The 27,309-nt window shown below is 43.8% G+C and overlaps 3 protein-coding genes across 3 annotated transcripts; 1 reads left to right on the top strand and 2 right to left on the bottom strand.

The window, feature by feature from the left end:
- Positions 1-1,774: 1,774 nt before the first annotated feature.
- SPINT4 (serine peptidase inhibitor, Kunitz type 4) lies at positions 1,775-2,740 on the bottom strand. Its single transcript, XM_036900571.2, is given in 2 exon segments — positions 1,775-1,956; positions 2,626-2,740. Coding segments are annotated over 2 exon segments (297 nt in total).
- A 3,031-nt stretch (positions 2,741-5,771) lies between these two features.
- WFDC13 (WAP four-disulfide core domain 13) lies at positions 5,772-9,176 on the bottom strand. The gene is made up of 3 exons (XM_057503287.1): positions 9,083-9,176; positions 7,226-7,376; positions 5,772-5,883 (listed from the first exon to the last, which is right to left on the bottom strand). The coding sequence occupies exons 1-3, from the start codon at positions 9,174-9,176 to the stop codon at positions 5,772-5,774; spliced, it is 357 nt and encodes a 118-aa protein (XP_057359270.1).
- Positions 9,177-17,458: 8,282 nt separating this feature from the next.
- Positions 17,459-18,819, top strand: LOC118920147 (WAP four-disulfide core domain protein 10A-like). The gene is made up of 2 exons (XM_036900573.2): positions 17,459-17,593; positions 18,505-18,819. The coding sequence occupies exons 1-2, from the start codon at positions 17,503-17,505 to the stop codon at positions 18,651-18,653; spliced, it is 240 nt and encodes a 79-aa protein (XP_036756468.2). The 5' UTR covers positions 17,459-17,502; the 3' UTR covers positions 18,654-18,819.
- Positions 18,820-27,309: the final 8,490 nt, after the last annotated feature.

Here is a 27,309-nt window from a genome sequence, read left to right as displayed (position 1 = left end):
GGATGTTAGTGGTTCACAATGCCTCTGATGTTGGCCCCAGCTTCCACTAGTCCAGAATGCACTCACAGGTGAGGGATTAGACTTTGTCAGTAAGATGGGCAGGGAAGGTACGCAGGGAAGGGACACCTGAAAAGTCAGGGGTGAAGTGGTCAAGCAGAGCCTCCTACAGCTGGGAAGGTCATAGTCATGCCGAACTTTGTAGCATTATATTCAGAAGACTTGGCAACCAGTGTTTGATTGATCACTCTCTTGGTAGCTAAAACACTGTGACTGGACTGAAGTTGTTCTTTTCTCAGAAGGACTGAGATTAGCCAAGTCAGTTGTCAATGACTGAGATACTAAGACTTGTCCAAATAACTTCTCATAGTAGGGAATCAAGTCAGGAGGCTAGTTAAACCAGCTGGGGCTCATGGCTTGATGGACATGAATCAGGAAACATCAAAAAGGAAAATTAGTCATGAGTGCAAGAACATTTCATGTGAGGTCCACAGCTTGGTTTGGTCGCAAAGACAGAAAGGAGCACAGGTTTGGTCCTTTGGTTCTACTAACTAGCTCAGTCTGAGAGGGGAGGGGATGCAACTCTGCACAGACTTGGCTTGTGACACCTGGAGGTGTAAGTATTGTGTGCATGTATGGGGAATGGTTCAGGAGGATGGGGAAGCTAGTGGACAGGACCAGTTGACATGCCAACTCCAGACAAGGCAGAGAGGAGAGAAGGCTGACACAAAGGTTCTTTCATTTTAATGATCATACAGTTATTTCTCAGGGAAAACATAACTGAACTCAGGAATATTACAAACAGATGGAAGTTTCAGGGATTATGGAAATAGTAAAAGATCTTAAAATTTGTCTGAATTTTCTTATATCATATTCTGATGGTGTTTGAAGCAGGTATCTGAATTCCCTGTTTCTGCTTTTTCCTGTGTATGCAAAAAACCACCCAGATCTGTGTTATAGGTTTCGGAAAGTTTCCCTGGATTAATTTAAGTTGTTTTTATCTCAGGAGAAGCCCAGAAGATGCCATTTATATCAAGTCCCTCCTGCTCTATTGATTAACCTCTGATTCTTTCATTCCCTCAAAACTCAGTCATTGACTACTATGTGCCATGCAGTGCAAAGATTCACTAGGAATACTAAGTAAATAAAAGAAATGTCCTGCTTTTGAATTATTCCCAAGGTCACTGTCCATCTCTCTCCTGGGAAAGAGCCATACCATAGACCTGTTTGTCTCCCAGGACCTTCTTCTAGTTCTATGACTAGGAGATGGTCAATGAGATGGGAGCTTAGCTGTATAAGACAGCATGTTGCTCTGGAGAGTTCACAGATATGGGGGTACAAGGATTGGGTGTGGGTGGCAGATGGCCAAGTCTTGGGTAAACATCAGGTCTGGTTGGAAACCTTGCCATGCCATTTCATTTCAGGTGACCTTGGGCCAGTTAGGTGCCTCTACTGAGCTTGGTTTCCTCATCTGCCACGTGAAAGCCATGATACTAATCAACCATACGCTGACTTAAATTTTAAATTGCATCAGTATATGTAAATTGCTTAGTGTAGCACATGATACATGGTAATTCCCCAATAAATGGTGGCTATTGTTTTTCTCTCTGGACTTTTAATTTCCCAACTGCAATGACAAACAATCCTGAGCCAACCCAACTATTAAACCTTTTGAGGAGGACAATCTTTCCTCTTCCCTTCCCATGCAGGGTTTACCCTGGGATCTCAGAGACTCTCCTTTTCCTCTCCCCAAGGAACAAGGATGAAATTGGATTCCTTACTTGATCTTGTATTCTTCAACAAAGGATATCTGACATTCTATTTTAAGCACATAGTTGTAAAGATTTCCATTACAGCCAGAGAAGACAAAACTTTCACATCTTTTGGAGGTTTGGTTGTAGAGATATCACATGTGAACTTCAAAGCAGCTGCCAGGCTCCATTTCCATGATGCAGGGATCTGCACAAGAAGGTTCCATTGAGTCAGGGGGAATTAGTTAGGACTCGGAAGGAGAGCTTGTCTTCATGGGCCCTTAAAAATTCCTCACATTAGTCGGGAAATGAGTGGAAAGTGATTGACTGACTTGACTAAGGGCACGCATTTGCTAAGTGGCAGGGCCAGAGTTTGGGGTGTGTGACTCACAGGGTAGACTGTGCCACCTTCCTGTGCTCTGGAAGCACTGAGCCTGTACATATTATCTGTGGGAAAAGATTCCTCTAAAAAAGGGACCACATTTTCAAGTGTCCTTTATGTGCCCAGAGCCCAGATATCAAAAATGACTCAATTTGCTCAGTTTCCAAAGCATTTTTTTCTCTCATCTCAGTACATTGGTCTGGAACATTTAAAACTTGTCATGAAACCTTTAATTCAATAGTTCTAGTCCTATGGACTTCCTACAAATGAGCACCCCATCTGGAAAGGGCTTTTCTGCATCATAGTTTGTTTTTTCTCATCAGACATCCACAAGAGCCCTAGAGTAAGCAATACCTCAAGTCAAGGGACTAAAAGTCTGTGGGTATTGACACAAAAGAAGGACCTTCCTGGATCACCTGGAAATCACATTTTTTTCAACACTTTCTCCCTAATTCATAAGTGGTCTTTGGATTTATTATCTGCTCAGATTCATACCTTTGAGATCTGCACATATCATTTTGGAAAGTTTAGCAACACCTTCCATTAATGGCGTAGTCAACAAGGAGGAGATGAAGAGCCCTAGGAGAAATCCCAGCTGAGAAGACTTCATGGCGCAGCAGGCAGCAGGTAGGAGAGCCATGGTATCAACTGATGTTATATTTTGGGCTTGATGCTTAAGATGGCTGAGTTCACTTACCCCAAGGGCCAGGACTGGGCATTACTAAATGTTGAGTTGAACAGTGAGTGCTTGGGTACCCAGCCAAGAAGCTGAAGGTTCCAGGCTGATTAGAGCCCTGACAGGGAGTCCCATGTTTATCTAGAAACCATAGAAACTAAAAGATCCCACAGAAAAATGTGTATTCAGGTCCTATGACCATTTTAGAATCAGAATATTTGGCTTTTTTTCCACTTAAAGAGTTGTATGAGTTCCTTATTTATTTTAAACCCTTTATCAGATGTGTGGTTTGCGAATACTTTCTCTCATTCCATAGATTGCCTTTTCATTTTGTTGTTTCTTTTGCTGTGCAGAAGCTTTTAAGTTTGATGTAGTACCTACCACTTGTTTATTTTTGCTGTTGTTTTTGTGCTTTGGTGTCATATCCTAAAAAACCATTGCTAAAGACAAGAAGCTTTTCCTTTATGTTTTATTCTAGGAGTTTAACAGTTTTGGGTTTTACATTTAAGTCTTCATTTATTTCAAGTTAATTTTTGTGAGTAGTGTCCAATTTCATTATTTTGTATGTGAATGTGTAGTTTTGTCAATATCCTTTATTGAAGAGAGTATCCTTTCCACAAGCAGTGTGTTCTCGGTCCCTTTGTCAAATATTAGTTGACTGTAGGTATGTGGGTTTATTTCTGGCTCCTTGATTCTATTTCATTGATTTATGTCTGTGTTTTTAATGTATGTACTTTAATTGTTTGAGTACTATAGCTTTGTAATGTAGTTTGAAATCAGAAAGTGTGATGCCTCCAGCTTTTTTTTTTGTTTCTCTTTTGTTTTAGCTATTTGGGATCTTTTGTGGTCCATATAAATTTTAGGTTTCTTTTTTTCTGAAGAATGCCATTGGAATTTTGATAGGGATTGCATGGCATCTATAAATCACTTTGGAAAGTATATGAGAAAAACACTCCTATGTGTCCTTTACTCTCACTATTCTACAATAACATTGTTTGACTTCGGAGACTGTGTGTGTGTGTGTGTGTGTGTGTGTGTGTGTGTGTGCAAGCACCACACAAGTAACTCTGCAATACCAGCTGGGTGTCTTACAAGTTCACTAAATTCTGACACTATCTACCTGGAAATGTCATCAGATCCCACAGATTAAAGGCTGAGTCCTGCAGGACTGTATCGCCTCTCCACTCTCATAGGGAAAGTGGGAGAAAGAATCTGGGCAGAGAGAAGAGCTAGATTTAGAGCATAGAGGGAGAAAGGGCATGGGACCTCGGAGAGAGAATGAGCTAAGTGAGGCAGCTTCCTGAGTGTAAAAGGGAATGAGGAGGGAGTTCGGAGGCCTGAGTCGAAAGCCGGGGGAAGAACATCAGTGGAAAATTACAGTGGAAGTAAGAAAATGTGAAAATCCCCTCAGCAGAAGTGAACAGAGCCACTCAAGGTGGTAGTCCCGCGGGAAGAAGGCATCCCCAGCCTTGGCTTTAGATTCCAGCTCCGCCATTGACCGGATGATACGTAAAGTGTATTGCTTTACGGTCCTTGTCTGTAAACTGGGTGTATGGTTGCTGTCAGGACCACGTCATAGGAAGCATGTCGTGGCTCAAATGTTCACATTTTAACAACACCCACCAGAGCCCAGCTTTGGTGGAAGATGGTGGCAAGGTCGGCCTCAGTTCTTCTGTCCTTTGTGCCAGCTTGCCACAGGAAGCCCAACACTCTGTTTTCTGAGAATGAGATCAGCAATTTTCTCAGGCCCTCCCTGGTGCTATCCCCTACTTCACCAGACCTCCCTGGCCCACACCAGGTCTCCAGAGCAGTAACGGTCAGTTGAGGGGAAACTTTCTGCAGAGGACAGGCTGCAGGATCTGACATGCGGATTAACAGTTAATTCGATACATCAGAAGATACAGTCTTGGCTGAGTCTTTCAGAAGATAAAAGGGACAGGGTGCCCATTTCCACAGAAGACATGCTCAGGTTCGTGCAATGTTTTCCTGCCTGTCTAAGATGAAGTCTGCCTCTTTGGGCAATGAATGCATGGCGATGAGGCTTACTAAGGCTCCTACACCTGTAGCCATGTAATCCGGAAACTGCAACAAAAATACCCAGAGAGTCGCGCCTTTAGCTCGCCTTTCACCTGGGTAAAGCTCCTGGGTTCTTACTCTGAGCTCTGTGCCTTTCTGCTGCATGGGCTGAAGATTATGTAACAATGCTGATGCACTGATGGATGGCCAGTGTGTGGCCTGATTGGTTAATCACATACAAGGTGGAGAGGAAGTTAACGTGGCTGATTCACCTGGGCTTGAGCAAGGGTGAAAGTGATAATGATGCACTTAAGACTCTACTGGCCTACACTTGCTACCATTTATCAAACTCCTTTGTACAGGTTAATAAAAGGACTGTCTAAGCTGAAATACCACCTTTCTAATGTGGAAATTCTGATGACTTCAGAAGGACCTTTAGAAGATCCTCAGCGCCTTATTTTTTCCCCAAACAGTCTGGAAAAAAATCTGCCAAGCTATGACTAGTCACTTTGTTTTGGTGGTGGAGCTGCAGAGGACACCCATTTTGCTCACCTTTCTTGTAATATTGGTAAGATAATAAAGATGATCCCTTTTTTTAAAGGGGAAAACTCTGGAACCTAGAAAGAATGAGCTGCTGGCAGCCTCTGACCTTTGCCGAGTCTTTGCGATGCCCACATGGCCTCCAGTAATCCTCCCAAACCCTGAGGCATGGATGTCCTCTTCACCTCTCACAGGAGAAAGCTGATGGTTGCTGTCAGATGTAGAGTGTGCTGACCGAGGCCCCACAGAGGGCGAAGGGCTCACCTTGACTCCCTGCCTGGAACGCTGTTAACCCTCAGGCTGGCAGAGCTTGTTGCCTGGCAAAGGCTCAGATTTGAGTGTCCTGTGCTCCGTCTGGGCCGTGGTTACCTCCTTAGGTTGCTGTGTGGCAGAACTCACTGGGCCTGCCTTATGCCCCAGGGTGGGAACATAGCCCCAGGAGGGGCATATGGGAGGAGAACGCAATCTGGATGACAAAAGGCTCTTCTGACCTTTTGGGAATACTGGTGCGCCTGGAGAAACTAGAGGAGGAAAACAGGGAACACCACACGGGGAATGCCAGGCCAGCCCCTGATACTTACAGGATCCTCTGGGAAACATGCCTCAGCTGCCAGCCATGACCTACCCCTAGTGCCTTTGTTTGGGCCTGGAGACGAAAAATATTTGCAAATATTATCTGGTGAAGTTTTGTTCTTAGAGATATGCTTTTTTATTTTCTATTACTTTCTTCCTTAAAACTAGACCATGAAGCTAAGTTTTCTGGCCACAGAGAAAGCAGAACTTCAAAGAACCCAGTGACAAAAAAGAGCCCTACTTAATGCTTCTGCATTCCAATATAAAGCCTTAAAAAATGTGGAGTTTAATCACAAAGGCCAGTCTCTTGAGAAAGAATTGGTTGCTTAATTGCTAGAATTTACTGAGTCATTAATATGTGGCAAGCAATGTTCAGAGTGTTTCCATTTCGCTATCATTGTTCCAGTCTTGAAGATGTGAAGCTGCTGACTGAGAGAGGGTGATTGACTTGCCCGAGGTCACTCGCTAAGAAGTGGCAGAGCCAGGACGTCCAGGTCTTGGGCTCGGGGCCCCATACGTCCTCACTCTGCACTTGGCCTCGTCTGCTGGGTTTTGTGCTTAGGGTAGGGAATATGGCAGAGAACAGGACAGTTCAGAAGCTCACTGGCTGAGCCTTCTGATTGTGGGTCTTTTGAGACCTCATTTGGACTTTATAACAATCTTGGAAGGCTGGAAAAAAGAGCCCCCATTTATCTATGAGAAAAAGAAGGACAAAAATGGGGAGTTGTCTTACTCCAGGGTCATAGAAACATATGGTTGCAAGGTAGGGTTCGAAGCCGCATGTCTCATCCATCCCCCTCTAATGACCTTTCTCTGACCTGGGAGTGCTCCCCATTCAGTAGGCTTGAGGCCAGTGCTCGTGCCCAGGCAATTCACCAAAGCTTCCCTGGGGCTGGAGGATCTCCGAGCCCAGGAACACTGGGGGCCAAAGGATGGTGTTAGGTGAAATAGGGCAAGCAAATACAGAGCAAATCTGTAGAGATTTTGATGACACTTTGCAGCTCCAGAGAGCATCCCAGGCCCCAGCAAAAAGGTGGATTCTGGAGCAGGGCAGGGTCTGTGAACGTGTTCAGAGGGGCAGATTCAGAGATTTATGGGAGTGAAGGATTATGTAGTTTGGGAGTGCAAGAAGGTCTTGTAATCAGGACATTTATGGAAATTATTCTTGGCAAAGAGAAGGAGAAGGTTAGAGAGGAAAAGAGATCCATTATAGTGCCTGGTAAGAGAGAATCTTCTGTTGAGCTTCTAGCAGCAGCCCTAGGGTCAGGACTGGACTGAGAAGCCCTTTACCTTTTGTGGTTCACATTTTTGTTTAATGTACAGACTGTCCCACAGAAGGCAGAACAGCACTGCAGTCCTTTCTGGCAATCTTCCTGCAATATACAGAATTGAGTACAGTTTTCAGGGTCTGATCTGCAGGGTGGAGGTTCCAAGATGTACTCTGGAACACAGAATAGGAAAGGGAAGAGGCTAAGCAACACTGGAGGAACATTCATAACTCCGAAAGCCCAAGGAACTGCCAGGAAACCACCCACCCTGATCTCCCCTGTGTGGTCACAGAGAAGCGGAATCAGATTTTATCTTTAGCTGCTGCCTTCCTCTGAGTTCTCAGCAGGTAAAACCAGGGCTTGGGTATTTGAAGACAGAGTTCGGCAGAGCCCCTGCACCCACTGGTCATTCTCCATCCTTGCCGATCAGATGCCAAGTCCCCACAGACCCTGGTTGGGTCCAGTCCAAGGGGATGAACAGTGTGTGTGGTGAGCAAGGGGCGGGTGGGTAAGGTCTGTTGCACCGATTCATTGTGTGATCTTGAGCAAGTTGTACGGCCTCTTACTGAAAATACAGTTTATCCTAGGGTTGACCTACCCTGTGTTATCTGTGCCTGGGTACAATGAGTAGAAGGGAAAGTTTGGGGAAACTTTTGGATGAAGACCGTAGAGCATGTAAAGGCCCTGGTATTAGAAAGCTGGAATCCAAATCACAAATGAGTTCTGGGGGTGGCTTCTTTCCTGGGGAGAAGAGTGGGTATTTCAGAATGGGGTGCAAAGATTAGCTTCCGCTTCCCAGGTCGTTCCTGATGAAGAGGCCAGGGCACCAGGATGCCCCCACTTTCTGCTGTTAGGGAAGAATAAGCATCTTCAGGCTGACATCCCAGTCCCCCAGTACTCAGGTCAAAGCCAAGACCACCTCCACCAGAAGCTCCTGCTCCAAGGCTCCAAGTCACAAACTTCTCTCTGTTTTTGAACTCCAAGGCATTAGGATGGGCCCCATGAACCCCTTTATCCAGGTCCAGCCAGGCCCTAAATTTTGTAGCTTTTGACTCGCCCTTTCTTTAGGGCGGAGGGTTCTAGAAGCTCCTGTTGATGTAGCTATTGCTGTGCAGGTGTTTGCAATTAGAAGGGGGCTGTAGGAGAGCCTGCTGATCTGGAAGGAATAAATAACAAATGATGTCAGGGCTCCAACTGTAACAGCAAATGGCACCAAAGATAGGGTGGAAGAAACCAAGGCTCAAGCTGTGGACAGTTTGTCAGAGACCAGCGTCCAGTACTCACCCTGGGCCTTCCAGTCATCCCACAGCTCACTGAGTCAGTGCAGAAACTGGAACTGGCCCCCACTTTGGAGAGGCACCTCTGAATTTTTTTAATGTGAAATAAAATGCAAGACTTTCTTTCCTTCCCTTCCAGAACATCCTCCAAGGTTGTGATTATGCAGGTTCCTGTCTGAGTGCTACCACCTTAATTTTGCTCTCTGTTTTAACACTTGAAAAATAGGCCCAAGCATCCATGAAGGAACCAGGGCCAGCCAGAGTAACCTGGATGAGAAGGCTGATAATGTTCACCACAGTTAATACTTACAGAGCATTTACAGTGATCTATGCCTGCATTATCTCAATTTCCCCTTCCAGCCATCCCAATATTGTTATATCCACTACAAACATAATATCCAAAGCCCAGAACCTTCGCCCCAGAAAACTCAGTAAGCAGAGCAGGGATTCAAACTTAGATCTTGCTGTCATTACAACTTGGCCTCTTGAACACAATACTGTACTTTTTTCACACGAGGTGTCCGTGTGCCCAGGCTGTCTGCCCTCAGATCCTCCCATCTCTACAGACGCTTCCTCCCGCCGGGCCCAGACTCAGCACCTACTCGTAGAACGTCGCTTGGGACTTCCAGACACCAGCTGCGGGGCTAGACGAGTCAACAGCAACAGCAGGAGCTGAAGCAGACGCACAGGCTTCATGGGGCTGGTGGGTAAGTCCTGGCTGAGGACGCCAGGGCTTGGCCTGGCTTGGCTCAGAGGAGCAGGGAGGGAAGGCGGGAAAGGGAAGGGGAGCTGTGAGTGCCCGTCTCTGTGTGCCAATGCGGAGGGCTTGGCAGAAATCCAAGCACCTCCCAACTAGGCCTGTCCCAGGGCCCTGGAGTGTTTTCAGATCGACACCTCTTTCATCCCCTTATCTTGACCTTGTTATGTCCCTCACCTACCTAGCACTTATTAATGCCCTTTCACAAAATTTTTATGATTTTTCCCATGTAGAGTTCTGGCATGTCTTCATTATATTTATTCCTAGAGGCTTGAATTTTTGAAATGGAATTGTACATAGCGTTGTCAACGTTTAAGTTACTTTTCATTTGTTTGCTAATGTAGAGAAATGACTTCTGTATGTGGATTTATAACTAGTTACCTCGCTAAATTCTCCCATTCATCATAATTTCTTGGTGTGTTCTTTTCACCTATGTGTTCATCTATGTAGTCAGTCATCATCTGAAAATAATAACAGTTGTGTTTTTCATCTTCAGATTTGATTTTTAATGCCTCATTGTGCCATTCAGGACCTCCATCCGTTACTGCATAGAAGTGATGATAGCATATATTCTTCTCCGGTACCTGATTTAAAGGGAAAGCTTCCCTAGTTTCCCCTTCCCGGATAGTATCCGTTTTAGGTTTCTCATAAATATCATGTATGAGGTTTAGAAAGTCCTCTTTCATTCCTGACATAACAAGAAAATTTTCATTAATTTACATGAAATTTTATCTATAGTTTTTTTCTATATATATTGAGATGATAACATTATTTTTCTCCATTAATCTGTTAATGTTGAATTACATTTCAGATTTCTAGCAGTAAACCATTCATGCATTTCTCCAGTAATCAAATGTGATCATTGTATATTATCACTTTTATGTTGCTCAGTTCAGTTTTGCTATTTTTTAAATTTTGGTATTGTTAATGTACAATTACTTGAGCAACATGATGGTTACTAGACTCCCCCTATTATCAAGTCCCCCCACATACCCCATTACAGTCACTGTCCATCAGCGTAGTAAGATGCTATAGAATCATTACTTGTCTTCTCTGTATATACTGCCTTTTCCGTGTCCCCCACACCTGCTACATTATGTGTGCTAATCATAATGCCCCCTTTCACCCCTTATCCCTCCCTTCCTAACCATCGTCCCCAGTCCCTTTCCCTTTGGTAACTGTTAGTCCATTCTTGGGTTCTGTGAGTCTGTTGCTGTTTTGTTCCTTCAGTTTTTGCTTTGCTCTTATACTCCACAGATGAGTGAAATCATCTGGTACTTGTCTTTCTCCGCCTGGCTTATTTCACTGAGCATAATACCCTCTAGCTCCATCCATGTTGTTGCAAATGGTAGAATCTGTTTTCTTCTTATGGCTGAATAATATTCCATTGTGTATATGTACTGCATCTTCTTTATCCATTCATCTACTGATGGACACTTAGGTTGCTTCCATTTCTTGGCTATTGTAAATAGTGCTGAGATAAACATAGGGGTGCATATGGCTTTTTCAAACTGGGCTCCTGCATTCTTACGGTAAATTCCTAGGAGTGGAATTCCTGGGTCAAATGGTATTTCTATTTTGAGTCTTTTGAGGAACCTCTATACTGCTTTCCACAATGGTTGAACTAGTTTTCATTCCCACCAGCAGTGTAGGAGGGTTCCCCTTTCTCTGCAACCTCACCAACATTTGTTGTTGTTTGTCTTTTGGATGTTGGCCATCCTACCTGGTGTGAAGTGCAGTTTTGCTATTTTTAAGGAAGTTCACATCTGTGTTCATAAGAACTGGATCTCTACCCTTCTCTTCTCATACCAATCCTTGTTTAGAGAAGAATAAGCATCTTCAGGCTGACATCCCAGTCCCCCAGCTCCCAGCACTCAGGTCGAAGCCAAGACCACCTCCACCAGAAGATCCTGCTCCAAGATCATTTACTTGAATTCTCAATTTCCCTTTTTGCTGGCCCAAATACACTAATTGTACCTTGTTGTTTTCACTTAACTACATATCCTGAAAATTATTCTACGGCACTTCATAGCGACTTCCCCTTTCTAACATCTAAATTCTGTGCCACCATGGGCATACTCCTTAGTCATATAGCCAGTCTCCTTTATATAGGCATTTATGTCTTTTTTGAGATTTTACTTTTACTGACATGCCAAATGAACAATTTTTCATGTGCCCGTTTTTCTATATTGTTGGAGGTGTAACAGTAGGATAGATTCTGAAAGTGTAATTGTTTGCTAAGGGTAAATTTGTGTGCAGTTTTATTAAATATCTCCAAATTCTACTCCATAAAGGTTGTACCACTTTGTACTGCCACCAACCATGTGAGCATGTATGTTTCTCATAACAGAATATGTTGTCAAGCTTTTGAATTTTTGCCAAGTTCTCACCATAACCAAGAAATGTTCTGTGTGTAGTTGTTGAGGTTCATTCATATTGTAGTATGTATTAGCACTTCATTTTTATATCTGAATAATATTCCATTGTACGTGTACACCACAGTTTATCCATTCATCTATTGATGGACATTTGTGTTTCTAGCCCCCTTTGGCGAGTGGAAGTATTGCAGTATAAACATTAGTGTACTAGGATCTATTTTTGGTATTTATTTTCAGTTCTTTTGAGTCTATACCTCACGGTGGAATTAACAGGCAGTTGAGCCATTGAATATTTTCATCACTAATACCTGAAAATTTCAGTTGCTCCAAATCTTTACCAACACTTTCTATTGTCATTGTTCGGGATTATAGCCGTCCATGTGCGTGTGAAGTGGTATCTAACTATGGTTATGATTTGCATTTCCATGATAATTAATGATGTTGAGCATCTTTTCATGTGCTTGGTGACCATTTATGTATCTTCTTTGGAGAAATGTCTATTCCAGTCCTTTGCAATTTTGTCATTGGGTTGTTTGTCTTTTTCTTCTTGAATTGTAGGAGTTCTCTATATATTCTAGATATTAGACCCTTATCAAGCCATGAATTTCAAATATTCCCCCCCACATTGTAGGGGTTGTCTTCTTGATTTTTTGATGAAGTCCAATTTATCTTTTTTTTTGTAATTGTGCTTTTGGTATCATATCTAAGGAACCATTGCCTAATCCAAGGTCGTGATGATTTACCTCTCTGTTTTCTTCTAAGAATTTTGTAGCTTTCGTATTTAAGTCACTGATCAATTTGAATTAATTTTTGTGTATGGTATGAGATAGGGGTCCAATTTCAGTCTTTTGCTTGTGAATACCCAGGGTCCCAGTACCATCTGTTGAAGTGACAACTGTTGGTTTGGCACCTTTGTTGAAAATCTGCTGGCCATAGATGCATGAGTTTATCTCTGGACTCTCAGTTCTATTCCATTGTTCTGTATGTCTATCCTTATGCTGGTCCTACACTCTTTGGATTATCATAGCTTTGTAGCAAGTTTTGAAATTGAGAAATGTGAGTCCTCCAATTCATATTCCTTTATCAGTATTGTTTTGTATATATGGATAAATGCCCAGAGACCATTCTTCTTTTTTAATTAAGCATTTACAGCTCTCAATTCCCCTCTGAGCCCTGCTTTCACTGCATCCTATAAGCTTTGGTATATTGTGTTTTCATTTATCTTACAGTATTTTCTAACTTCAGTTGTGTTTTTATCTGTGACTCATTGCTTATTTATGGGTGTGTTGTTTAATTTCCACATATTTATGAATTTTACAGTTTCCTTCTACTATCCATTTCTAATGTAATTCCATTGTGGATGGAGAATATCATTATATGACTTCAATCCCTAAAAATGTATTTAGACTTGTTTTGTGGCCTAATATATGATTTATCTGGAGAATGTACCATGCATAGTTGAGAAGAATATGTACTCTGTTGCTGTTGAGTGGAATGGTCTGTATATGTTTTTTAGGTTTACTTGATGGATGTGTGGACCCTGACATTGCACATTTCCTGGGGATTATGTAGAGTGTGGCTACTTACAGTCAGTCCCTTGGTTCTGGACTCATGTATTCTGGTATTGGAGACAATGCAGTGCACAATGGCCTTTGGCTCAAAGTATGTTTCCCAACCAGAAGGGAAGTGCTCCATGTTTGCAGGTGGCACCTCCAATCTGGCAATTTAAATGCTTCTTCAGTAGGTCAATCCACAGGTCTGTCAGGCTGAGAGGTTCTGGATGATATGTATAGGGTAGAACCGTGGAGATCTTGTGATTATAGGCCTGCTATTGAACCTCTTCTGATATCAAATTTGTCAATTGGCCTGAAGCACTATTACCCGGAATCTCATGTCAGTACACGAAGCGTTCTTTGAGCCATGACATAGTGGTGTTGACTGAGGCATCACAAGAGCAAAGCCAAATCATGGTCCTAGAATATGTGTCTATCCCAGTCAAGGTGAGTCACTCCCTTTCTAAGGAGGCATGGGTCTGTTGTCCTAAACTCGCAGCAAGTGGCTGATTCACTTCCTGAGAAGTGGTGCTGTATCATGGACTCAGCCTGCTCTGTGCTGCTTCTGGGTTCTGCCTTCTGCACAGCAGTAGCCAGAGCAGCTTTGGTGGCTGTGAGCTTATGTTGATGACCTACCTACATACAACCAACCCCTCTGTCATTGTGGCTACACTAGTCCTGGGTCCACTGTGAAAGCACTGGTGTGGCTAAAGACAGAGTCTGGCCTGCATTAACTGGCCAAGACATCCAGTATAGCCAGGTGTATCATGCCTCGTCTGCAGTCATGCACACGTGGTGCCCACTTCCACTCACCCCTACATATCTTCCTCAAGCTTCTGGTCTCCAAGTTTCTGGCTTGTTTCTTTCAGATCTTTAGCTAACATGCAAAGCATTCACCACTCTTTAGGGGGCTGTAGATGTCTCAGGCCTCTTCTCTCTACTGAAACTACAGGTGGATCACCAGAGCCTCTGTCCACAGAGAGGAATTCCTGTCCCCACTGCCTTTTAAGCAACACCTCCAGTATCACACCTGTAGGATTGTCGTGTGGAAATGGTGCATTTTCAGCTTACAGGCACTTAGAGACCCAACACATCTGTGAACCATATGTCCTTATTTTTCTGCTGCATCAGCTGATAGAGAACAACCCCTGGGGCCACAAGTGTGAGCTGATGGAGCAGCATAGACAATGTCAGGTGACACAGGGATCTAGACCACCTGTTTGGGTATTTCTCTTGTACAGTATGGACCTGCTTGTTCCTATCCCATGTGTACTACTTCAAATATCTGGTCTTATCTGAACTCATGTCTTGTTGGATATGACAGCACCAAGCTAATGATGAGCATGTTTGAGAACAGCTACTGAGATACTCAGTCTCTTCAGAACCAGATAACATGCTAGAAGCTATTTTATTAATGGTGCGTAGCTTTCTCCTGCTGAAGGCTGTTCCCAAGATTAATGATAAAGAACTAATGTGTGTTGAGCACTAACTTTGTTTCCCACGCTGGGCAGGAATACAAAGGTTGACTTCTACTCCCCTTTAAGGGTTTACATGAAAGAATAATTCCTCCATGAATCCTTTACTTATTCCCCCAAGTTGGGATCATTAGACCCTCTGCTAGGCTTCAATATTCATATTTTCCCCCTCCATAGTTTTTGTCATATTATGTTATACTGATTTAATTTTCGATTTCTTCTGCTAGATTATGAATCCTATAGAAGCATGAAAAGTGTCTGACTTATGTTACAGTACACAGCACTGAATATAGTACCTTGCACATAGGATTTAAAAAAATCAAATCCACAAACACTATCATTTGACCATTTCATTGCTCTCTGAGTCACACGAAGACGTAACTTACCCAAGAGTACAAAGGAGTTTTTGTAGAGTTGAATCAGCAATCCAGTTGTCTTACTTTTGCACCAAGAAAGGTCCTCTACTAAGTCAGACTCTGGGACCAGTGAGGACGGCTAGGCAAGGAACAGTAGCTTCACTTAGGCTGGCTCTCCAGTGCCACAGACCACTGGGTCCAAAACATGGGTGTTGCAAAAGAGAATAAGCCTGTCTGGTTCTGCCTAAAACGTGTGTTGTTAGGACAGACTAAATGGCACTAACCAAGAGCCCCCATCATATAATGACTGAACTGCAGTAGGTTTTATTAATGCTCACACAAAAAATATAGATGGCTATTCTACACCAGTGGGTGACTCTTCTTCCATGTGGTGATTCAGGCCTCAGGCTCCTTCCATCTCTTGGCTTCATCGTGTTGTTCTATATACTAAGCTGGTGGAAGGAAAAAAGAGTTGGAAGGAGGCTTACCAGCTTCTCTAGGCCCTGCTAAGAAGTGACAACCAAGCTTTTCCATCAACCTGTTGGCTGAAGTGTTTATATTGCCACATTAGCCACAGAGTGGTCAGATCAGGAAAATGTAGCTCTTATTTGAACGGCTACTTCAGATCTATAACTTCTGTTTGATAGGCTCAGTATGATAGTATCCACTCACCAAACATGACCTTTCATGAGTAGCTAAAAATGAACTTGGAGACTCTGAGCACTGTGCACAGGTCACACAGCATTCAGTAAACTGCAGTTACAAGTATTACAGATTTTGAAAATAAACTGCACCTGTGTACTGATGGACACTGTGTTAGGAGTCTAGAACATCAGAATAGGGTTCATTTTTTTCCCACCATTTTCTTCCCAGATTCTATGCCTATTGGGAGTCCCTACCCTCAGGTTCTCCCTCTTTTTCCCATTAGGTAAACTTCTTTACCTTTGAGAGTCCACAATATTCTTCCACAATATATGGTCAACAATCACCTCCTCCTGGATAAATTGCCCTGAGCCCTTGACTGACAGGTCCCTTCCTCTGTCTGACCTCGGAGGCCCTTACTGTGTGCCCCCAATCTTCCCATGTCCTCCTCCAGTGTCTCCCTCTGCATATTCACCAATAATATATAATACATATTACAATAGCATGTAATATGTATTATATAGTAACAGATATATTAATATAATAATTAAATATCATCAATTAATTATATCACATATAATATTTTATTATATTAAGTAACTATAAGTAACATACATGTATAAAGCTAGAGGAATATGCATGTAATAAATGTATATTTTCCAGCTTTATTTATATATAGTTGAAATATATTGGTTACATACAATTATAAATTATCAATTATATCTTAATAAAACTGGAAAAAATGCATGCTTATTAAAATATAATTGACACAAACATTGTGTGAGTTTAATGTGTACAACATGTTAATTTGATACACTTACATATTGCAGAATGATTAGGAACATGGCATTATCTAATATCTCCATCATATCACATAGGTATCATTTCTTTTTTGTTTATTTTGTTTTTAATTTTTTATTAAGGTATTATTGATATACACTCTTATGAAGGTTTCACATGAAAAAACTATGTGGTTACTACATTTACCCATATTATCAAGTCCCCACCCACACCCCAATGTAGTCACTGTCCATCAGTGCAGCAAGATGCCACAGATCCACTGTGTGCCTGCTCTGTGCTTCGCTGTTCTCACCGTGATCTCCCACATCGTGTGTACTAAACGAGGTATCATTTCTTTTTAGTGGTGAGAACATTCAAGATCTCCTCTCTTGGCAACTTTTAAGTATATAAAACAGTATTATTAGCTACAATCACTATGCTGTGTATTAGATTCCCAGAATCTATTCACCTTATAACTGGAAGTTGTACCCTTTGCAAACATGCCCTTCTTCCCAAGCTTCAGCCCCTGTTCACCATCACTCTTTTCTGTTTCTGTGAATTCAGCTTTTTTCAGTTCCACATATAAATGGTGTATTTTCTGTCTGATTTATGTCACTTATTATAATGGTCAAGTTTCATTCAAGTATCACAAATGGCAGGCTTTCTTTTCTCGTGGCTGAATAATATTCTATTGTATATGTATATACCACATCTTTATCTATTCATACATTGATGAATGTAGCTTGTTGCCAGATTTTTTATAAATAATGTTTTCTTTCCTTTTCCCCTGTCAATTATATTGTAATTAGAAACAGAAATAGATTCCATATTTCAGGAACAAAATTCTCCTTGCAGAGGAGAGGGTGCATGATGTGAGAGGCAGAGATGACTCTGCCCAGAGAACAGGCCCCAGTGAGGGGCGGGCAGAGGGCAGGCAATGAGGAGTCCAGGCTCTGCCCTGGCATGGCCAGGGGAGGCAGGAAGGAGCCCAGGTAAACCAGTGCCCTCTCTCTGTCCCTCTCCACACCCAGCTCTCCAGGGAAGTCAGTGCCAGGCAGAGCTCACCTCTCCCGCCAGAGTCATGCCAGCGCGGGCCCTGCTGCCCGTCCTGCTCCTCTGTGTGCTGCTGCGACAGGCCGAGGGAGGGTTCCGTGGCCAGAGGCGGACACAGAGTAGGTGGTGCGCGAGGGGACAGGATGGGGAGGAGACAGCAGGGCTGTGCCCGGTTCCCGGGGGCCTGGGACTGGAGCCCGTCGCGCGTCCTGCTCTGACCACAGCACTGAAGACTCGGGCGCTCCCAAACCATGGCCCCAGCCCCTTCCCCCAGGCCTGGGAATTGTGATGGGTGGGAGGGGAACCTACACCTCTCTCTTCTCCATTCCCCAAATCCAGAGACAGATGGGCTACACGGTAATGAAAGGAACAGCGGGGCTGAGAACCACATGGGAAAACAAAACAGCTATTCTTTGATCTATGCACACATGCGACAGATAAACATCCAGACACGCATGGGAGTGGGTGTAGGATGAAGGGCCACTGGGGAAGCAGATTTGGGGGGCACAAGGCCAAGGTAAGTTATCATCACAGAGGCCAGGATGGTGGCAGTGGAGGGGAACTACGGAAATTGCTGTTTGCTGGGAAGGGGCAGATGTGCTGGAGACAGTGACAGTGAGGGAGGAGAGACAGGGCAGAGGGCCAAGCTCACCTTCCTCTGCGGACCCCCTGATTCTGGAGAGTAGGGGACGGTGTGCAGGGTGCCTCTGACTTCGTGGAGCTCTCAGGGTCAGTGTTGACTCTATGGAGGTGTCTCCGCCAAGGGCATGATAATGGGAAGCAGGGTCCCGGCAGCAAGAGTAAGGAGAGGGTCCTGGGGGACCCGGCATCGAGGGCTAGGTGGGAAGGAGGGGGGCAGTAAGAGTTAAGATCCTGCCGATCACCAGGCTTTGGTGAGGGGCAGAAAGGGACCCAAGAGGTCCAGGAGTGGTGGGTGGGACCGTGTCCGGGTCCTGGAGGAGGCTATAAGCCCGAGAGGGGTCCTCTCTAGGGGCCTGGTTCCTCTGACCCTGCTTCTGGTCTGTTTCAGGAACACAGCTACCCACAGACATCAAGGTGTGCGAGAAGCCCACCAACATATACATGTGCAGACGCAGGTGTGAGTATCACCAAGAGTGTCAAGCAAATAACATCTGCTGTTCCACCTTCTGCGGGAACGTTTGCATGAGCCTCCTGTGAGATGGAGAGGAGCCGGGCAGGGGCATCCTGCTCCCCTGACCCTCTGTTCAGGGACAGTGCCCGCCACCAGGCACGAGGACCTCAGGTCCCACGCTCAAGGATGTCTGCAGGAGTGCCACTCGCCCCACTGTCTGAACTACTCGTTCCTGGCAAATAAATGAGAACAAATGCCCCAGGACCTGCCTGGTTTCTCCCAGTGCTCTGATCACAGAGGCCCAGGGTGCCCCCACCTTCTGGGTCCAGGTCTCTGGTCTCTCTGCCTGACACCCTCCCCTGTGCCCCTCCCTTGGCCCACTCACCCTGCCAGGGCCCTGGAGACTTGGCCCCTAGTTGCTCTGCTCCCTGAGCCGGCGCTCCCAGGGGGAGAAACTGCTCATGTGTGGCATCTCCCCAGCTAAGGAGAACACTTCCCCCTTAGAACAGAACAGGCGCCAGGTGGAGGCTAGAGCCTGGGCTCGGAGTAGGAGGCCCCCAAGGAGGCCTCTCATCAAACTTGACCCCCCCATCCTGTCCTGCCTGTTTCCCTTGTGAGGCTCAGATGACTGTCTCCTTACAAGGAAGAATAGGAATTCCCGGGAGGTTAAGGGACAGGCCCAAGGCCGAAAGAGAGTGCGAGGTCTGGGTGCAGCCAGAGGAGCATGTTCCCCCTGGACTCCCTGTTCGCTGGCTTCTTCCCCATGTGGTGAGACCTCGGTGTGGAAGGGAGAGCCTATGCTAACCCCAGTGAGCCCCGCTCCTTCCTCCACCAGTACTGCCCCACCCTTATGAGGGGGCCTGGAGTAGGGTGCCTTCCATTAACTGAGTGGTCCCTGCCTTTCCCAGGGGTGGGGGAGCAGGTGGCTCATGGTGATGCTAAGGATAAATCTGCACAGGACACCCTGGGGCTTGGCCATGGTCTCCTCGTGAGTCCCGGGAAAGTAACCACTGGGTCTCAGAAGCCCTTCTAGCCGGTGCAATCACCAGTCCTCGGAGGTAGTCCTGGGCCAACCCAGGGAGCGGGTCATGGGGCCAATTGGGACACGGAGTCAAGTGTGAAGACCTCAGGCAGGCAGGCACGCTGGGGGCAGGGGAGCTGTACTGCCCTCCAGTCTGGTGCTTCCTGCAGATGCTCAGGAAGGCGATGTCAGTGGAGGAAACCGCCTGTCAGACCAGCTGGTCCCCAGAAGCATCACGGGCTCCTGCTACTGGAGGAGCTTCTCGACCTCTCCTAAGAGTTGCTCTTGGACAAGGGGGCCTTTGGAAGAGATCGTGATCAACCACCAACACAGACATCATTGGAGGGGGTGGGTGGTAAGGGCGTGCTCTGCAGGAGCTCTTACGTGGTGCCTCCTCACATAGCCTCAGTCTCCAAGCATCCTCCCCGGGCTTGGCCTTGCCCCAAACGCCCTGGGAGAGACTATTAAGAGAGGCAAGCTACGTGCCTGGGGCCACATAGGGCATGTCCTCCCACGTCAAGTCCAGTGCTCCCTGCCCCATGGGTACACCGTGGGTGTCACGCTGACCCATTCCTTGCCCCTGGCATGAGCACCATGGACCATGGATTTGATGGCAGCAGGTGCCTTTCTCCAGTTATGTGATAACAGGTGCCCTGCTTTCTCTGGACAGTGCAGCTGCCCCAGGGAACTCAGGGGCTACACCTGGAGAGCTATGGCTGGGGGAGTGCATGCCAGGGTATCAGAGCCTTTCCTGTGTTATTGGAACAACTGTGAGCCTCCATATTAGGTAGAGTGGAGGACTGGGGTCACCTGGAAGACCTGGAATTCCATGGAGGCAGAGGAAGATGCAAATGCAAATTCTGCCATGATCTGGGTCTTCAAGCTGTCAAGCCCCAGCCTGCAGTGAATTGCAGATCAGGGCTGGTCTGTTTGTGACCAACCACATAGCTCCATGGGTGCCATGACTTTTGCATTATTTGTTCTCTTTTCATGCTCCAGACCTGATCCTAGCAAATTCTTTCGACCAATAATATTAGAAGTAGCTGTCTTATATGTATGGACTTGGCATTGTATCTTCACTATCTCCCCTCAGGACTAAGTGATTTCTTTGGCCCTTTGACATATTAGAGTCTGAAGAATATTTGATTACTTGATGTCCTATAGAACTCATGCCTGTCCATCATATTGATTATGTTATGCCAATTGGCTGCAGGGAGTGGAAATTGCATGTAATCTAGGTGCTTTACCATGTTCCTGCCAGAGGATGGAGAGGCACCTTGTACCATAGCCCAGGTGTTGCCATGGTGGTGAACTCTCCCGGTGTCCTGTGGCCTGGGGCCCAGAAGCACAGTCCCTCTGAGGCAGGAGTCAAGTGCCGCTCCATGTACTGTCCACTGTGAAGAAAGACGCAATGCTTTGTGGATCTCTTTGGTATTTGGAGACAGCAAAGGCCACTTTTGGGCATTCTCTTCTTATCTGTTACCATGGGGAATGTAAGGCTGCTAGATTTGAGTGAGACCCAGATTGAGAAAAGATTTTGCAGCAGGTCCCAAATGTGTTCATAGTCGCCTGCCACTTGTGTCTTAGCACCCAGCATATGCATTACATTAAAAGTGTCTGTGACAGATTAAGATACCAGACAGAACAGTTGCCGAGTCCAAGTAGGAGAAGCACAGAACACACACCTGGAAAACTGAGGGCAGAGTTTTTTCCTCTTCTGTTGCTGGGTGTTTTCCATTTGAGAAGGAGCTTTCTTGCTGGGGGACTCTGGTCAAGACTGAATGCCTGACCCATGGGACATCAAGTTCGTTTATAATAGGAACTGTCCCATGACATACTGGGAATTTTCTGATTCATGAAGTCTTAACATGAGATGTACACAGAGGCGGTCTGTTGTCAAATGGAAATGGTGTACGGGAGACTGAGCTTCATCGGTTCCAGAGGAAACAAGTAACCATATAATCAGGTACAGGGCTCCAAGGACCCGCTGATTTCCCCTCTTGCTTCATTCTTTCCGTTGACACTTACTCTCCAAAGCGCTTCCCTTCTCATGTCCCCATTTGCTCCTAAGAAATGGTGGCTTCCCCTGCTTACCTGTTCGGGTCCTCTGATTTCGAATTCCTGCCATCTGATCTCTCAAGAATGAGAGATCTCATCGACCAGGTATCAGCCTTGGTGTCTGTATTCCTCCATTTACGTTGGAACTTTTCATTTTCTGAGGGTGATTGTATCCGTGTCCTACACTAAGTCTTCTGCTCCCATGCCCTCATTTCCATGCAGCTGCTGCAATCTATGTAAATCTCTGGATGAACATGGACTCCAAGACTATCTGCTGGACCTGGGTGTTTATTTCTCTGCTCACAGACCCTTTAAATTTGTAGCATTCTCTATTTCTTCATTAGGCTGAGGGTAGGGGTTATGGATTGATGTATTCCCTCTCCTTGCTGATCTGCCTAGGTTTTTTGAAGAGAACCAATTTGAGCAGCCATAATTACACCTGGCAACTTCTTTTTTAAAAACTTGCTTTTAACAACTTCAAGGAATTTTTGGCGATTGTGTCTTGATTTTAAGATTGTCACTAAAAACTGAAAACTCTCAGAAACTGTTTTTTAGAAAAGGTGATAATTTCACACAATTACGGATTTCACCACATAAATATTTTATACTTCTTTGTTGGTTCTTGTTTGAGTTTCCCAGGGCTGCCTCAACAAAGAATCACAAACTGGATTGGATGGCTTAAAACAACAGAAATTTATTCTCTCATATTTGAGGGACTAGAAGTATAATATCAGGGCATTGGCGGAGCCATGTTCCTTCTGCGGTGCTGAGGAAGAATCTATCTCATGTCTCTCTTCCAGCTTCTTGGAGTTGCTGCAGGTCTTAGCATTCCTCTGCTTGTAGATGCAAACTCTAATCTTTGCCTTTGTCTTCACATCGTCTTCTTTCACGTGTTTGTATCTCTGTCTGAATCCAAATTTCCCTGTTTTTATAAGGACGCTAGTCATTGTATTACAACCCACCCTAATCCAGTATTACAACATTTCACAGTGATTATATATGTAAGACCCTATTTCCAAATAAGATCACATTTGCAGGTATCGGGGATAAGGTTTGGTTTTTTATTGTTGTTGCTGAGTTTTAGTCCTCTCTATATTCTGGATATTAATTCCTTACCAGATATATGATATGCAATTATTTCCCCCCATTCTGTGAGGTGTCTTTTGTACTCTTTTGACGCACAAAATTTAAAAACTTTTCATGAAGTCCAGTTTGCTTATTTTTTTCTTTTGTGACCTGTGTCTTTGATACCATATCCAAGAAATTATTGCCAAATCTAATGTCATGAAGTTTTTCTTATGTTTTCTTCTAAGAGTTTTATATTTTTAGATCTTACGTTTATGTCTGTGGTCTATTTTGATTTAATTTTTGTATGCAGTGTTAGGTAAAGGTCCAGCTTGATTCTTTTGCATGTGGATATCCAGTTTTCCCAGCACCCATGTTGAAAACACTGTCCTTTTCCCATTGAAAGGCCTTGGCACCTTTGTCAAAAAAATCATTTGACCATGTATGTAAAGGTTTATTTCTGTTTATTTCTCAATCCTGTCAGTTTTGCTTTCTCTGTTTTGATATTGTCATTAAGTGCATAAATGTTTATAATTATGTAATAATTAATTATAATCTTCTTGCTGTACTGAAGCTTCTACTAATATATAGTGTCCTTCTTTGTCCCTTGTAATCTTTCTGATTTAAGGTCTATTTTGTCTGATATTAGTATAGCTGCCCCTACTCTCTTTTTTACTATTTGCATGGAATATCTTTTTCCTTCCTTCACTTTTAATCTCTTTGTGTCTTTGGATCTAAAGTGAGTCTCTTGTAGCTAGACTATGGTTGGATATTTTATCTGTTCTGCCTATCTCTGTTTTTTGAATGGAGACTTTAATCCATTTACATTTAAAGCAATTATTGATAAGGAAGGACTTACTTCTATTGTTTTACCCATTTGTCTTCCATGTGCCTTATAGTGTTCTTATTTTATACACACACACACATATCCATCTAGTCATATATGTGTATGTATTCATATATTATATATTATATATAATTAATTAATATATGTGTATATGTACAATACATAATATATAAATATATACACATATATGACTAGATGAATATACGCAAAACTGTTAGCACAGTGTTTTAAAATTTCTAAATCGCTAACAGTGATTTAAAAATTTCTTGGTCATTTTCATAGATTTATAAGATTTATGCACCAAGCATGGGTTGCTCTTTTAATTGTACAAAAACAACAAAGGATATTCTGGAAATAAACCTTTTTTTCTTCAGAAAGCAGTAACTAGGATGAAGCGGTGAGGGGCCCCATGAAGAGGTCAAGGCCAAGGATATGTTGTAAAGTGGGAAAAGGCAAGGAAACAGACCCAGAGAAGAAAATGTTCAGCGATCCACAGGCTTTGCTTCCATTTCGCTCACCATCTTTCTTGACCAGGCAACTCTGGGAATGCTCCAATGCTCTGGGAGCTCCAGGTAGGACTTACCCAGAGGTAGCCACAATTCACTTGGCCCCTGGAGTCCCCCTTTCCATTATGCGTCTTTGCTAGTATTGTTAGTGCACCTGGAGAGAGTGATCTTAATAATGGGAAATGGGCCCCCAAAATATCATGGCTCTCTGGTCCAAGAGAAGCTGGGGGCTCCACCATCTGGCATGCATAGCTCTGGACTCACTTTCTTTTAAATCCTGTACCTGAAACTTACTAGCTGTGTGGCCTTGGGCAAGTCACTTAACTCTTCTGTGCCTCAGTTTCTGTGACTATGAAACAGGAATAACAGTAATATTGAACTCATAGGGCCATTAAGAGTATTAGTTAATACCTGTTAAATACCTGACACTTAGTGAATTTGGCGTTAAGCTGGGTGACTCTTGACACCTAACTGGGTAAATGTTTCATTTGCTTATTTAGCAAATCTTACATAGTACTGCCTCTATGCCAGACATTGGCTCTAAGTAGTTAACAAATAATCACTCATGGAACCCTCTCAACAACCCAATGAGGAAGGAAAGTGCTGTTATCCCCACTCTGCCAATGAGGACATGGAGGCACAGGGAGCATGAGTGGCCGCCCAAAGTGAGTGGAAGCTGGGATCTGAATCCAGGCTGAGTCTGTGTCTTGAATCTCCCTGTAATGTGACCTTTTCCAGGCTCCCTTGGTAGAGCCCCGGCTTTTCACCAGCCCAAAAGGCACGAGACATTGGCGATAAGGTTGTGTTAGGCTGATGCTAACAATGGAGAAGTTAACACAGAGATGGATGGGACTTTACAAAACTTGTCACACAAATTTTAGAGAAAAATAGATATACAGATTCGTTCCCCACCCCCATCATACTCCCAACCACACAGATTTCCAGGAAATGTGTGTGATGAAGGAAACCGGGTGGAGGTGGAGGTTGGGGAGGTGTGGGGAGGGGCTCCTGCAATTCCACAGTGTTCTGGTTCAACCTTTATTACCTGCAGAAAAAAGAAAAAAGAAAGTACTCCTCGATTAAGAATTCGGTGACAGCAGACAATGTTCCGAATGTACCCAACTTATGGCTTGGGGTAGAACTCGGAGATCTGGCACAACCACAGCCATGATTGCATTCAGAGTCTTTGCCATCTGTTCTGCTCATCGTCTGCCTCCGTGCAAGGACTGTGGTTCCCGGAGACCAGCAAGAGCCATCAGCCAAGTAATTCCCAGCGCTCCCACACTGAGCACCTTCAGAGGTAGGTGAAGCCAGAGTCCTGGGGCTGGATGTGTGAGCCTGCAGACACTTCCCCTGGTGGCTTCTTGGCTGACTTCCTGTCTGAATCATGCCCCCAAACCAGGCCAATGGATTTCCTCAATGGAAATTCCTCAGTGGAAAAAATTATTGCCCTTTTGTTTAAATGGAGAATCTGAGGCAGAGAGTGATGACATGGATGGCCACCGTGTCCTGTCATATGTGATAGTCTGAGAAGGACAGTATGTGTTGCTTACACAGTACTCCCACTGAGAAGGTGTGACCTGACTCCAATCATGAAAAAAATTTCAGATAGACCCTAAATGAGGAATGTTCAGTTAAAAGAAAAGGTTGGCTATATTCTTCAAAAATTTTAATGTTATGAAAGACAAAGGTCATTATTAGGTGAATTTATAAAATGGAATACTGAGGTAGGTTAGATAAAAATGTATTTTATCAATGTTTTAAATTTCATTAAGTTAACTCTATTGTTAATATTCACTGAAGTATTAGACCTAATGGCATATGTACTTACTCTTAAATGGTTCAGAGAATAAGAGAAAAAGAAGAGTGAAAGCAGGTAATTAGCGGTAAATTCTTAAAACAGATGAATCTGAGCAAACAGTTTACAGATGCTCTTTGTACTATTCTCACTCTTGTATCTTGGAAGTTATTTCTAAGTAATAGTTGAAAAAAGTTAAAGGCAGTCCATCTAATGACCCATGTGCCTCAAATTTTACTTTTCCTCTTTTACAGTTTTTCACATATGCCATGTAGTCCTTCTAAGAAGTTTCCCTCTAGATACTGTGCCTGCTTTTGAGCATTTGAAGGGATTTCAGTCAATTCATGTAGCTTTGCTTCTGCTTGATTGAAAATGTTGAAGCAAAAATAAAGACAGGAAAAACTGGTCACTCGCAGGGAAAGAGACAATGACTATTATTGTATATTTCTTTTTCAAAATTAAAAAAAGAATTTTTTTGGTATATAGTTGCTATACAGTACTCTAGTAGTTTCAGATGTACATTAGTGATTTGATAATTATATACAGTACTAAATGTTCGCCACAGTATTATGTATCTTGTTTATTGACTGTCTCCTGTACTAGGATGTCAGCTTTATGAGGGGAGGGCTTTCCTCAGTACTGTACTCTCGGTGCTTAGGATAGTGCCTGGCTTCTGGTAGTCACTTCATGTAAGTATTTGTGGGGTGAATAAATTCAGGACAGATGAATGAAAGATGGGTTCCTCACCCATTCACCATAATTCATTTCAAATAGGTCAAAAAGTTAGGAAAAAAAAAAAGCAGCAACAAAGTCAATGAAATTAAATGGTAATAATTTCACCCCTCTGGAGAAGAGAGTCTGAACTTAAATAATAGCCAACATTTATTTTGCCCTTTCTGTGTGCCCAGGCCCTATACTCAGTGCTTCATGTATTCAATATTTGCAATGTGGGTACTGATATCACCCCATATCACAGACAGGGAAACTGAGGCTCTGAGCAGTGAGGTGGTTGGCCATTCACATATATTAAGCTAAATGCTTTGGAGCTGAGGTTCAAGCCCAGGTCTCTGACTCCAGTGCTCGTGTTTGGTTCTCTGCCCTGTACTATACCGTCTACAGTGTAGTAAGAAATGGGAGAGAATTTCCTTCTTAGGGTAAGACAAGATGTATCTTGTTGGTACAATGTGCCAATCTTAATGGAGAAAAAAAACTGGCAATGACTATCTAGGGTTTGAAATAGGCAGTATCCTTTAGCCAGGACGTCTAGATCTACAAATTTGTGCTCTGAAGCTAATAATGGGTTTCACCAAATTTTAGTTGCAAGAACGTTCCCAGTGACTTTTTTCCCCCAAGGAAGATAAGTTATAAATTTTCAGATGTCTCATGATCAATGGGAAACTATTAATGATATGTGTAAATAGTATGCTGGGAAAATACTCATGGGGAG

The sequence above is a fragment of the Manis pentadactyla genome, chromosome 5 (assembly GCF_030020395.1).
Source record: "Manis pentadactyla isolate mManPen7 chromosome 5, mManPen7.hap1, whole genome shotgun sequence".
In the NCBI taxonomy this organism is placed as follows: Eukaryota; Metazoa; Chordata; class Mammalia; order Pholidota; family Manidae; genus Manis; species Manis pentadactyla.
The sequence above is the reverse complement of the archived record's forward strand: the minus strand, read 5'-3'. Positions and strand labels throughout refer to the sequence as shown.

What these genes read in the sequence shown, in the direction of transcription:
- WFDC13 (XM_057503287.1), bottom strand. Translation starts at nt 9,176, where the DNA reads ATGAAGCCTGTGCGTCTGCTTCAGCTCCTGCTGTTGCTGTTGACTCGT. An exon ending in TCCCAAGCGACGTTCTACGA is followed by an intron (nt 7,377 to 9,082) that starts GTAGGTGCTGAG and finishes TCTGTGTTCCAG; the next exon opens with AGTACATCTTGGAACCTCCA. An exon ending in AAAAATGTGAACCACAAAAG is followed by an intron (nt 5,884 to 7,225) that starts GTAAAGGGCTTC and finishes TTCCTCCTCTAG; the next exon opens with TTTCTCCAGGCGCACCAGTA.
- LOC118920147 (XM_036900573.2), top strand. Translation starts at nt 17,503, where the DNA reads ATGCCAGCGCGGGCCCTGCTGCCCGTCCTGCTCCTCTGTGTGCTGCTG. An exon ending in TGGCCAGAGGCGGACACAGA is followed by an intron (nt 17,594 to 18,504) that starts GTAGGTGGTGCG and finishes GGTCTGTTTCAG; the next exon opens with GAACACAGCTACCCACAGAC.